Genomic DNA, 12,940 nt, shown 5'->3' with positions numbered 1-12,940 from the left:
GTAATAAAGAGGTCTAGAATTACCTTTCAAGAGCTGCTCTCCGTTTTTCTACAAATTCAGTAGATGACGAATCTTCTTTACCCACTTTGACCTTGGTCATGCCTTTGAAAAAATTGAATGAGACTCATGATATTATATAAGTATGAAAGTCTTTTACAATTATTACTGCCTAATTTAAAATATACTTTAAATTTGAACTTGACAAAAAGCTCCTAAATTTATAACTAGTATCATTCTTTTAAGAAATTAAAACTCATGATATATTAATACCTCTACTTGGAAAGTACTTGTAAATAAAGCAGAGGGTGAGCTGTGTCTATAGTTTTCTGACCTATAACTTTTGGATTCCTTACCTGTTATATATTATACTCCCAGTAAATTAAAATGTGTTTGCATTTCAATGGAATTCAAATTAATAAATTAAAGCTCAATTAATATTTTCATTTCTTATGAATAATTAAGGTTCTTTACTTTGGGGACTAGAAAAATAAAAATGTGTAATACATGAATTTGCTAAATACTTTCTCTGTTGCAGATTTTAAGAATATGTTGTTTATTTATCACAGCTCATTTTATAACAGTTGAAATAACAAGCTCTTTCATAGAAACATTTAGAACTCTTTAAATTTAAAAAATAAAAATCATGTTAGTAGTTTCTGTATTGGTGATTTCAAGTTTAACACTAATATATCAGATCATAGATTTTCCTTTTTCTGTACTTTTTCTTTTCAAAAATCGATTCTGGAAAAATAAAGTACTAACACATGTTATGACATGGTTGAACTTTGAAAATATTATGCTAAGTGAAAAAAACTTGTCACAAAGGAACATATTTTATGAGTTCCTTTATATGAAATGTCCAGAATAGACAAATTTATAAAGAAAGAAAGAAAATTTGTGATTGCCTATGACTGGGAGGATGGGAAAATTAGAGGATGATTGCTAAAGAGTAATAAAAATATTCTAAAATGAATTGTGGCGATGTATACACAACTCTGAATATACTAAAAGCCACTGAATTAAGACTTTAAATGGATGAATCATATAGCATGTGAATTATAACTCAATAAAGTCAATGAAAATAGATTATGTAAAACCATGTAATTCTTTTCAGGTTGATATAGCTGGGGAATAAACATATATTACCTATGAAGTTCTGTTTACCTTAATTCCTCTGATATACAATAGTTTGAAAAAGAAAAAAACACATAAAATTACTTACCCTGAATAGACTACAAGATGGGAGATGTTAATTATTTCACATATTCACATATTCACACACAGAATATATGAAATTTCTTTGCTTTTTTCCCTTCAAGAATCTTTTGATCACGCTATTTCCTAAAGGTAACCATTATGGGCCATAATGGCAAATTAAAAAAAAAAAAAATCTGACTAACCAGGCACCTCTTACAACTTTCTAACTTCTTTGCCGCTTTTTTCTAAAATCTTAAATGAAATAGTGTTTTTAAGTCAACTAAGGTTCTATAAAAGTGGTAACAGTTAAGTGCAAATGAAGACTCCTCCTTTTCCTTCAGTGGAAGTTACAGCTTCTCAGCAAAGAAAAGAAATTACAACTCTTATTCCACCACCTCACTGTAACTGTTATTTGAAAACCACTGGGTATGTAATTAAAAGGGCCTCCCATAAATTTTTCTTATACAATGTAATCATTTTTGCATTAAAAATTGATGGATAATATGACTGCTTCTCTACTTGGTTGGCTGCCAGGAAGCTCACAGATAGATCAATTTGTTACTCATCTTTAATAACTGTTTAGACTTTATGCACACATTTTGAGAAAACTGTGTAACTTGGCTTCATCTTATTATTTGACTATCATTTTCCCCCCTAATTTATCTTTTTTTTTTTTTTTTAACTGCATTATACATAGTTGCCTCAAAGCCTTTATGGAAGGATTTTTAAAAACTGAAAGGTTTTCTATTTTGGGTAAAAATTAAAGCAAACAAACGTATTGGAAAAAATCATACCAAAATCAGAAGCAGAATAGAATAGTGGTTAAGAGTACAATCTTTGGAGTAAGATGATCTGCATTCAGAGCTCAGCTTTGCCTTAGTAGCTGTATGACATGGTACATGTTACAAAACCTTGATAAACTTTAGCTTCCTTACCTTTATTAAATAAGGGCAAGGATAAGTTAACTTCCTAAAGTCACTGTGAGAGGATTAAATGAGAATGCAGATCAATTATTTAGCATGGTGCCTTAGCTCAGTAAGCACTCAATTAATGTTAATTATTCCTATAATTTAACTGATAGTCTTACAATTTAATGGGCTAAACTGGCCATGTACATGAATAATATGAACAGAACTGTCACTGTCTCCTAGTATCCTTTGAAGACTGTCAGAATTACTATCATGGTAATATGATACAGTTTCTTAGTTTTACTTTGAATTTTGATGGGCTATTATATTGCAATCATTCGTGGAAGAGTGAAGATCATTGAGGCAAAATATTAGTTTGAAACACAACGAACTTGAGCATGAAAATTTAGTTTTCAGATCTTTTCTTTTTGATAAGGGTTTAAAGACTAAACTAGTGTATCTAGCCACCGAAATGAGAAATAATTCTTTGTTCTCTTTTGTTGTATAAAAATAGTTGTACAACTCAAAGAAAAAAATATTAATAAATAATTTATTATAGATGAAACTTAAGTTCCCTACATAGATAGCAGGATGCCAAAAAATATCACTAAAATAGCTTACTGAAGAAATAAGATTACTACCCAGATCAGCAATTCTTAAAGTATGGTCAGAATATCTGGAAGGTTTCAGAGACTCTTTTTGGGAGGAAGAGGGTGGTACAGAAAAGTCTACTTTAATAATAATATTAAGCTATTATTTGTCTTTTTTACTCTCATTCTTTCATGAGAGCTCAGTAAAGTTTTACAGAAGGTTAACAGATTGAGTGAAGAAGCAGATATGAGAATATAGGTATATCTTAGTAGCCAGAAATTAAAGAAATTTACAAAAATGTAGAAAAAAGCAAGCTAGTTTTAATTTTTTCTTACGAAAATTATTTTTCACACAATTTTGTGAACAAAACTAATCAGTTTACTGTTCTTTTAAATGAATTAATAAATAAAATTTTAAAACATTCTCATATAATAAATATCAACAGATATAGCTCATAAAGGCAAAAGCTCTTTAGGTTTCTCGATAAATCTGAAGAATATGAGAGTCTTGAGACCAAGAAGCTAAAGAACTGTACAACTAGATATTTGAATTAAAAAAAGAGAAATAATATAACAAGTCTGTTCAACTGTATCAGTTTTAAAAATCATAAAAGTTACCAATAAAACTGCTCTTCAAACTAAATGTTTGGAAAAAGTAAAATAATAATTTAAAGACCAGCAATTTATTTAAAATATTTTTTAGAATAATCTTATGTATAAATATAAAGGTAAATTAAATAAAAATCTATGACTGAAAAGATAGGAACAAAATATCAAATTTTAAGAGATGACAGATTATCTTATAATGGTGAGACTATAGAAGTTCTCTTCTTTTGCAATTTCCTGTATATGCTTAACTAAGCTTTTGTTACTTGTAATGTAGAAATGTTTTTAAACATTAAATTGAAGTATGAAATAAACTGGGTTTAAATAGCTCCTATGTGAGTGACGTTAGATCAAATATTCTTTTTGGACAACGTATAGCACAGAGCCAAACACCTCCATCCCTCAGAAAACATTATAAATATGTTAATAATATTAAATACCTTTTAAGTGTTACTCAGTAATATGGTACTCTAATGAGCCTAAAAGGTTAGTTTTCAATTGGTTTCAACTTGGCAAATTCTGATTCAATATTTAAGAAAATCTAAATCATAGATGTTTTTAACAGAAACTTAAGAGGACAGAAAATGCTTATTTTACCCTATCTTTGATTCATCTCATTGTAGTATACAAATCACAATCCTCAGGTGTTAGAAAAACTACTAGCTTATGACAGTCTTCAGTTGATGAGTGACTGTCATAAATGGAATATTTAAATTCAGTATCTCTGGACATTATGAGACAGTCATGACAGTGAATGATCATGAATCCACAAATCTACACAGTTAACACTGAACTAGTAACGGTAACAAAAGTTAATTTTTTTTGATTCATACTTACCTACTATACTCTTTTCAGGAGCTGGTGGTACAATATAACCGACATGTAAATACTTGCTTGCTAACTTGCTATGCAAACCGAGAAAGTCACTAAATCTTCTTTTAACTGAAAATTCACTCTTACTGAACATAGAAAGAGAAGTCTACAAGTGAAGAAGAAATATTTCAAATTTTGAATACTAAGCCATTATTCAGAAGTTAATGTCATATATAATTGTGAACATATATATATATATATATATACACACACACATACATACATACATATACTATTCTACTTTGAAAAAGAATGCAAAGTAGCTAACTAATATGGTATACAGATCTCTAACAAACTGAAGAAAATCTAAATCATAGATGTTTTCTACAGAAACTTAAGAGGACAGAAAATGTTTTACCCTGTCTTTAATTCATCTTATTGTCTCTGTATTTATGCTAATGCTCTTAAATCTTTACTTCTGGCCCAGATCTCCTCTGAGCTTCAGTCTAACATAACTAAATGTCCAAGGGACACCTCCAGTTAAATTTCACTGCCACCTTAAATTCACCATATTTTCCCCTGCTGGAACACAAGTTCCATAAGAGAACGGCACTTGGCTGTGTTGTTTACTACTATACACTAGTGGTTGGAAAATAGCCTGACCCCGTAGTAAGTGTTTAATTAATAACTGATCAATGAATTAACAAATCTTACCCCTGTCACACTGTGTTCCTCCTCTTGTATTGCCTTTTCCCCAGGATCACTTCAAGTACCACAAAGCTTCTCTAGTCAATAACAGGCCTTTGCTCCTTAACATCTAAACCCTATCTACTCTACCTCCTATACAACTCAAGAAGCCATTTATTTTGCTCATCCCCAGAACCAATTCCTTAATATAAAGTATTATTTCTCACAACTAAGATTGCTGCAGACTCTCTCCCTTTTAAGATTTGAAGGCCTACAATCCTTTTAAGAATTGTAAGGGCCTCTTAACTAGAAATCCTGACCTCTACTTTGACCCTCTGATTCATACTGAGTCAGAGAGATCTTTCAAAAACAAAAATTTAATTGTGCCATACTCTTGTTTGAGCCCCTTCAATGGCTCTCCATTATCTTCAAGGTGAAGTTTAAAATCTTTAATGTGGCTGTTCATAACATATGGAGGCTTACTGCCAAGCCATTCAATCAGTACCACTTCCTGCAGATCCTGGAAAGCGCAATGCTCTCTTGACTTCTGGCATTTACACAAGCAAATCCCTTTGCCTAGAAGCAGCATTCTTCTCTTTTCTTCCTCCCCCACCTTCTCTAATCATTCCTCCTACCTTTATCTAGATTTGGTTCATTCCTCCATACTCTCACAGAATATTCTACCTATCAAACCACTCACAATTCATTGTAACAACTTATTTGCAATCTTTACTGGATGGTCACTTTGGTGAAGACAGGAATCACGTACACTTTAATCATCCTTGTATCTTCATACTACACACAGTGAGAACTCAATATATTTTTAAAGGAGCAAAAGGCTCACCTTTGTTGTTACTCTATATGCCATGTAAGCATTCATACCATCACCTATAAGAAAAGTCAAACAATACTATTAAAAATCATAAGCTTAACCACACACGAATAACTATCTGAGGTAATGTGCTAAATAATTTGTGGTAATTACTTCATAATGTGTACATACACTAAATCATCACATTGTACATCCTAAATATATACAATTTTTATCTGTCACTCAATAAAACTAGAAAAGAACAAAGAAACGAAAAGCCCCCATGAGCTTTTTAAAGTACTTAAAAGTACTATTTTAATCCTATACCAATGCATTTAGTAAAGAAAAACAGCAATTAACAACCAAATTATCAAAAAAAAAAAAGCAAGCACAAAATATAGTAAATACTGACTCACCAACTTTCTCTGGATCGGATACACCGATTTCTATATCAAAAACATCTCCATTTGCTTCTTCTTCAATCTAGAAAAGAGATTTTTCTGGTGTTAAAGATTCTAATTTATATTAGTCATAACACTAATAACTATAATTTTTACCATCTAACTTTTACTAGGGTCACTCTCACATCAATTAAAAAAGCCATTCACCACTCCATTTCTGAAAAACAATAAAAGCTGTCATATTTCTTGACTATGTAAAAACACATACACACTCACAAAGTCAGTAGGGAAAAGACAGTTCGAAGAAGTTAAAACAAAATCTTGTGTTCTCCAGATGCAGAATAAACGTGTTGTCTTCTGTAGGAATATTGTGGATTTTTTTTTATTCTACATATCAAATCTTCAGACTCAGATTTCTAAAATCATTAACTTTAATTATTTTAACAGCAGCATTTTTCAATTTTGTAATTCTAATAACCAGTAGGCAGCCATTACTTTTGCAGATTCCTGCACACCTTCAGAAATTATCATAAGCAACTTTAGCAACATTTCTCTAATTACCTAGTAAACACATGTTTCTCATGAAGCCAATGAAAGCACTATAAAGATCACTGAAAAAAGCAGTAAGTACGAAAAATGATAACCCAATGAGACCACAGAAAGCATTTTTTAATGCCTTTTTAAATATGCAATCCTAACAGCAGCTCTGCAGGAAAGTTTTATTATTCCCAAGAAGCACAAAAACTTGTTAAATATTGCTAATTTTTTAAAAGTAATACTATCAAAGACTATCTAAAAAAGTGAGTTTTTAACCATAATTTTTTTATTTCAAGGTTGCCCTCTTGTACAGATTTTTTAAGTCTTATTTGAAATGTAACCTATATAAGGTATATAAATCAATCCTAAGTGCACAGCTCAATGACTTTCACAGAGTGAACACATCTTTGTAACCAGAACCGAGATCAAGAAGAAACAAATACCATCATTATACCCCAGAAGGCTCCCTTATGCTCTCTCTAGTCAGAACCTATCCTCTGCTCTGCCAACATAACCATTAACACTTACTGCCTTTCTTGTAATTTAGTTTTCAAAGCACTTTCATACATTGTTATTAACCAACATAGGGACTCTGGGGCACATATCATAAATCGCAAATGACAAACCCCTTAACTTAAGAAGGAAAGTGATTTACCCAAGTCACAGGGTTAAAAAGTGCAGATAAAATTAGAAACCAAATCCTATGACTTCTTTAGTCCAATTTTCTTTTCCCAAAATGTCTAAAAGGCTCTGATTAGAATTGAAGGGTGGGGAACAAAAACCTTACTATTTACATATTAATTTAGAATACAAACATTTTTCCATACCTCCTCCCTAGACCTATCAAAGATCACAGGAGCAGACATACTCTTTGATTCAATTCTGGGAGCAATGAGTGTAGTTGGGGTCACAGGTGTAACTGCAGGAGAAGGTTCTGAGGAGAGGATAGGTTCCCTTTCTGGGCTGTCCAGAGAAACTTCTTCTGTGGCTTCTAGATATAAAATAAACAAGTTAGTTAAGAACACTGGTAACAAACCCCTAATAGTCTATATAGCAGTTAAAGAATTATGAGAAATAATTTATACTACCCACAAATATCAAAATAAGGTTTTTTAAAAATACTTGCTATAAATAATTTTATGAATTCTTCCTCAGTTGAAACTTTAAAACCAACAGTGACTTTATTGATTTTAGGAAGAATTCAGTAAGTCAGCTTAATTATCTATACGAATGGCAGCAATAAAGCTAGTAGGAAAGCAATGATGTGGATAATTCCACATTCATTTGTGATTGGATTTGTAATATATCTTAGATTTGTGCTAACTTACCTTCTAAAATCTTTTATTCAGGCTAATATTATGATTATTTTATACATATGAACACAAATTTTATAGCAGAATGCTGACCAGAAATGTCCCAACTGAGATTAAAAATTTGTTATGGAAAATTCACAAGTTAGTAATCTAAAGCAATTAATTGCTAAAGATTACTGGATATTAGTTGAATACAGATATGATGCAAAGCGAATAAGTGTTTAGGTTTTAATTTAAAATGATCATTTACTTGAAAAATCTAAAACTAAATATATTTAAAACCAAATCAAATCAATAAATCGAGTGTCTACAAGCTATGTAACATTGTGCTATATGCAATGTAGAAACACAAAGAAATGTAAAATATCATACCTGCCCTCAGGGAATTTATAATCTAGTTGGGAAAACAAGACATAGTGTATGGAATATTAAATAATAATACAAGACAAATAATAGCCAAGAGAATAAGAAGAATGTTATAAGACATTTAATTGCTATATGAAATACAGAACAAACACTACAATTTGAGTTGAGATGGGAGACAATACTTTTGGGTGAGGAAAATCAGGAACAGTTTACAAAATTGATCCAAGAAGATCTGGATGGAAAGACAAAAAATGGGGAAAGGATTCCATAAAAATGACAGCATAAGTAAAAAGCAAAACCAGAAAAATGAAAATTACAATAATTGGTCATAATGAAAACCACAGTTCTGCTGGTTCATGGAACTGATACCAGGAGAAGGCAGGCAGGACTGTAAGGGAAAACAGACTGCTGATTTCTAGCCTGACGTTCTTAGATTCCTAGAGGTTTGGGAAGGTAATAATGGTAGTCAGTGAGCCATTTTAATTTTAACACCTCAAAAAGCATAGCAGTGATAATATATTTTAACCCCAAATAAAGTAATTATGTTAACATTTAAATGTGAATGGCTTAACATTTTATCACTCTGCTCTCACTGGTTATCTCATATTGATGAGATCCTTACCTGGCATAGCTCTCTTTATTTTTTTATATTAAAAATAAAAATAATTAATAACCAAAATCTTTCAAGCTATGGTAACCAGAGGAAAGAAGAATAGAGACATTGAACAGACTATAGATGATACAACAAACTAAAATTTTACGTGCAACTTCAGGTTTTTGCTAGCATTTATTCTTTTTTCAAAGAAATGAAACCAATGCGCAATAAATATCAGAAAGTAAGAAAGCAGTTTATCAAAGCTAGGAGATGTGAGATCTTTAATTTACAAACAAGCAAAGCAACGAGAGGCAAACAAAACAAAAAGAAACCCAAAATTCTCTGAAAGAGGTACTTTATTGGCAACAGATTCATAGAACAAAAACAAAAACTGTGAAAGACGCTAACTTTATTATCAGTACATATAGTCATTTTAACTTTTCGATCATACTTTACTTCACTAATAAACAAAGTTTTGTGTTCTTTGTGCAAACTCAAGCTGCTTCATAAATAGTAGGAGGCCTCAAAATAAGAAAAATTAAATATAATGTAAGTAACTAACATGGAAGGGTAAAATGAAAATGAATGGATAGAAACTTAGGTTCAGCATACTAATATACGGTCTGTCTTAAAATTTTCTCATGATTTCTTTTAGCAAAAGTAAACTCATATTCTACAAGTTCACAAAGTTTACTTTAAACCAGATCTAAAGGTTCCAGAAGATACCCCATAGGTACTAAATATAAAGATGCATTTTTCCTTGGAAGAGATACTTTTGAGGACAAGCATAAATTGACTACGACAATGTCAGATAAGTAATATTTCACTCAAATGATAGATACCAGATAATTTTTAAACAAAGTATAATATTCATTGAGCTTACAGTTGGTATTATCTGCTGGAAAGCGTAAGTGAAATAAGTTAAGTAACCTGGCAGAAACAAGTTCTAAAAGTCTAAGACAATTTCAATATTGGCAATTTCTCACCCTCACTTATTCCTCTAGGACAGTTTCCTGAAGTATGTTCAGTGACGTTTGGTGCGGGATGTAACAAACGGTGGAGAGGGGTTCTGTAGTCAACCATACTTGGTGAACATTCTCTAAGCTAATAATAGTAATATGTCACACTTGAACTTTTTCTGGTACCACTTCTGACATACTAATACTTAAAATGCTACCCAAAACACATTAGCATAACATACCAATACAATCTAATCCCCTAACGGTTTTAAAATCAAAACAGCTATATCTGTACGGCAGTATCAACACTCTCTCTTCTGATACTGGAGAAATAAATTAAGTATGTAGCTTATTACTGGACAATAGTTTTCACCATCCTGGTAACAATTCTACTTTCTATTGTGGTTTCTTAGCTCCATATTCCTCCAGAGGAAGAGGAACGATATACCTGCTTAAAGGTTTTATAAATAAGATATAAATGTAGTATTAATTCATTCATATAAAAATGATCAGATTAGTCTTAGAACAACTAATGATGTCATTATGAAATGCAGCTGAGTTTAAAAGATAATGATGTCATTATGAAATGCAGCTGAGTTTAAAAGATAAAGCATAAAAAAAGTTTGTAAATAACAAAGGAAACATGACTATGTTTAGTATTTAGTCCCTGTTTCTTTTCTTTTAAAATACTGACATTTGAATTACAATATTTAGTACAGATTGCCAGGCAGACTAAAACACGAAAAAGATTTTTATAATCAAGCTAAGAGGGCAAATAAATACCACTGTTTAGTGGCTACTTGGCAAATTACACACTAAAAAAATCCAAAATCCTCTCTTTACACACACATACAGTTCTGTTGTTAAGAGTTTCAGCATACTTCAATTATATAGAATTCTGCTACTTCAAGGTAAAAGTCTTTAATAAAGTGGATAATCCAAATCTTCTATGTATGACCCTATATTATTAGAATATACACAATTTTAGATTAAGACCTACTTAGTAGAGAAAAGAATCATCTTTTAGATTAAAATATAAATGCCATGAAAAAACTTTTAAAAACTACCTGTCCATGAAAGAAACAAAAAAAAAGAATATTACAAGTTTGGTTAACTATGATTTTATTCTAAGTTGTTAGGTAGCTATATAAAAGGGGGGATATGACTGGTATCATATTTTAAATGTTCTGACATAATGAAATATATGAATTCATCTGCAGGTAAAACTTTTCATAAAACTACTCAAGCAAGAAGTTATATGGACCTTTGTGATGGAGGACTGTATCTTCAAATACATTTGTACAAAAATTCAAAATGGTTTGAATATTCAAACACTATAAAAGCTGAGGACATATTGAATTTTAACTCAATGAAAATCAGTTCAGGTAAATTAAACTTCTTTAACACACGAAGAGCTACTACTTTAATTTTTTTATGTCATTAATTCTAAGAAAGATTTAGCTTTCTGATATCCAAATATTAAATTGTACCTAAATTTTAATCTTCAAGCAGAAAACTGTTCTGAAGAGAGTCGAACTTTTTTTTAAGGTAGGATGGACTATACCACACCCTGACCCCATATCAAAAATAAATTCCTCAAGGGTCAATTTACTCACCTAAAAGTGAATCACAATGGAACAGATGATAAATACTGAAGCATTGAAATAAACAGATTTCAAAACTATACAGACTATAAATTATTTTTAAATCTAGAGTTTAATTTTGCTTTGTAACAACTTATAATTAATAAATACAATCACTGCTGTCTCAAAATATTAATGCCACACCATTAGTTTTTTGAGTATAAGTACTGATCAAAATAATCAAATTATAATATGTGATTTATTTTCAAATGCTTAAAACCAAAAAGACCACATTTTTGCTTCTCTCAAGAGTCTACATTTTACACAAAGTTATCTAATTGGAAATTTCTTATCCAAGTTGTTAGCAAGAAGAGCTACCACTAACACTTTACACAAAACAACAGTTTTACTTTACGGAATACGTTCTAACAGGATATATATTACAATTGGCTATTAAAAATATATAGTTACAATTACCTGCAAAAAGATCTTCTCTGTCATCATCCAGCACAACTTCTGCAGGTTTTGGACCATTGGAGTTTGTACTAACATCTTCTGTAAGAAGACTAGTTGGTTCTGGAGATGATGGACTTGACTGTTAAAAACAAACAGTAATAATGAATTGACATGCTGATCTGTTATAATTAAGTATACATTACAGAAAAAGAACATTCTCTTGATATGCAGGGAAAAAAGAACAAGAACAGTTATTTATAGTCCCTCCTCTGAGGGTTAGAATGAACCAAAAACACACTTTTACTCATTTTTATTCACCTTCTCCCTTAAAAAGTCACTTAAGATTGAAATAAAATCTTTAGTAGTCATCCCTTTTGAGGTACTAATTTATATATATATATATATATATATATATATATATATATAAACAAATTTATTTATATATATATATATATATATATGAACAAATTTGTTTGGTATGTGTCTAAGAGTGAAATAGCTGGATTGCCAATTTCCTAAAGTGGTTATATATATAAACTCCCACTCAGTAATATATGAAAAATTCAGTTGCTCCTTGTCAATACTTTCACATAGTCCATCCTTTTCATTTTAGCTATTATGGCGGGTGTAGAGTGTAGCTTATCGTGGTTTGAATTTGCATTTTCTTGATGATAATGACGCTGAGCAATTTTTCATATGTTTAAAGGCCATTTGGATATCCTCTTTTGTGAAAGGTCTCCAAAAATTTACCCATTTTTCTACTTTCTTATTGATTCGGAGGCATTCTTTATATGTTCTGGATACAAGTCCTTTGTCATATCAAATACATATTGCAAATACTTTTTCCTATTCCAAATATTTTTTCCTGTGTGGCTTTAATGGTAGATTTCGATGAACAGAAGTTCTTAATTTTAGTCAGAGTAAACTATCTCTTTTTTTTACAATGAGTACTAAGTTTTGGTACAATGAATAATCTTGAGGTCACTATCAAATTCATAAGATTTTCTTATCAACTTTTTATTTTTTTAATTTTTAAAATTTTTTAGGTTGAGATCTTTTTATTATTAATTACTATTATATTAGTTCAGATATACATTACAATGGTTAGACATTTATAT

The 12,940-nt window shown here is 30.6% G+C and overlaps 1 protein-coding gene across 1 annotated transcript in view; it reads right to left on the bottom strand.

The window, feature by feature from the left end:
- Positions 1-12,940, bottom strand: part of SNX2 (sorting nexin 2) — a 54,738-nt gene that overhangs the window by 17,798 nt on the left and 24,000 nt on the right. Inside the window, exons 2-7 of the mRNA XM_011358298.2 lie at positions 11,844-11,961; positions 7,378-7,541; positions 6,029-6,095; positions 5,646-5,689; positions 4,139-4,280; positions 24-102 (exon numbers count right to left, since the gene is read on the bottom strand). Coding sequence (XP_011356600.1) covers positions 24-102; positions 4,139-4,280; positions 5,646-5,689; positions 6,029-6,095; positions 7,378-7,541; positions 11,844-11,961 — 614 coding nt within the window. The remainder of the gene's footprint in view (positions 1-23; positions 103-4,138; positions 4,281-5,645; positions 5,690-6,028; positions 6,096-7,377; positions 7,542-11,843; positions 11,962-12,940) is intronic.

Source organism: Pteropus vampyrus, unplaced genomic scaffold (genome assembly GCF_000151845.1).
Source record: "Pteropus vampyrus isolate Shadow unplaced genomic scaffold, Pvam_2.0 Scaffold39, whole genome shotgun sequence".
In the NCBI taxonomy this organism is placed as follows: Eukaryota; Metazoa; Chordata; class Mammalia; order Chiroptera; family Pteropodidae; genus Pteropus; species Pteropus vampyrus.
This window is presented reverse-complemented; position numbering and strand designations above follow the sequence as displayed.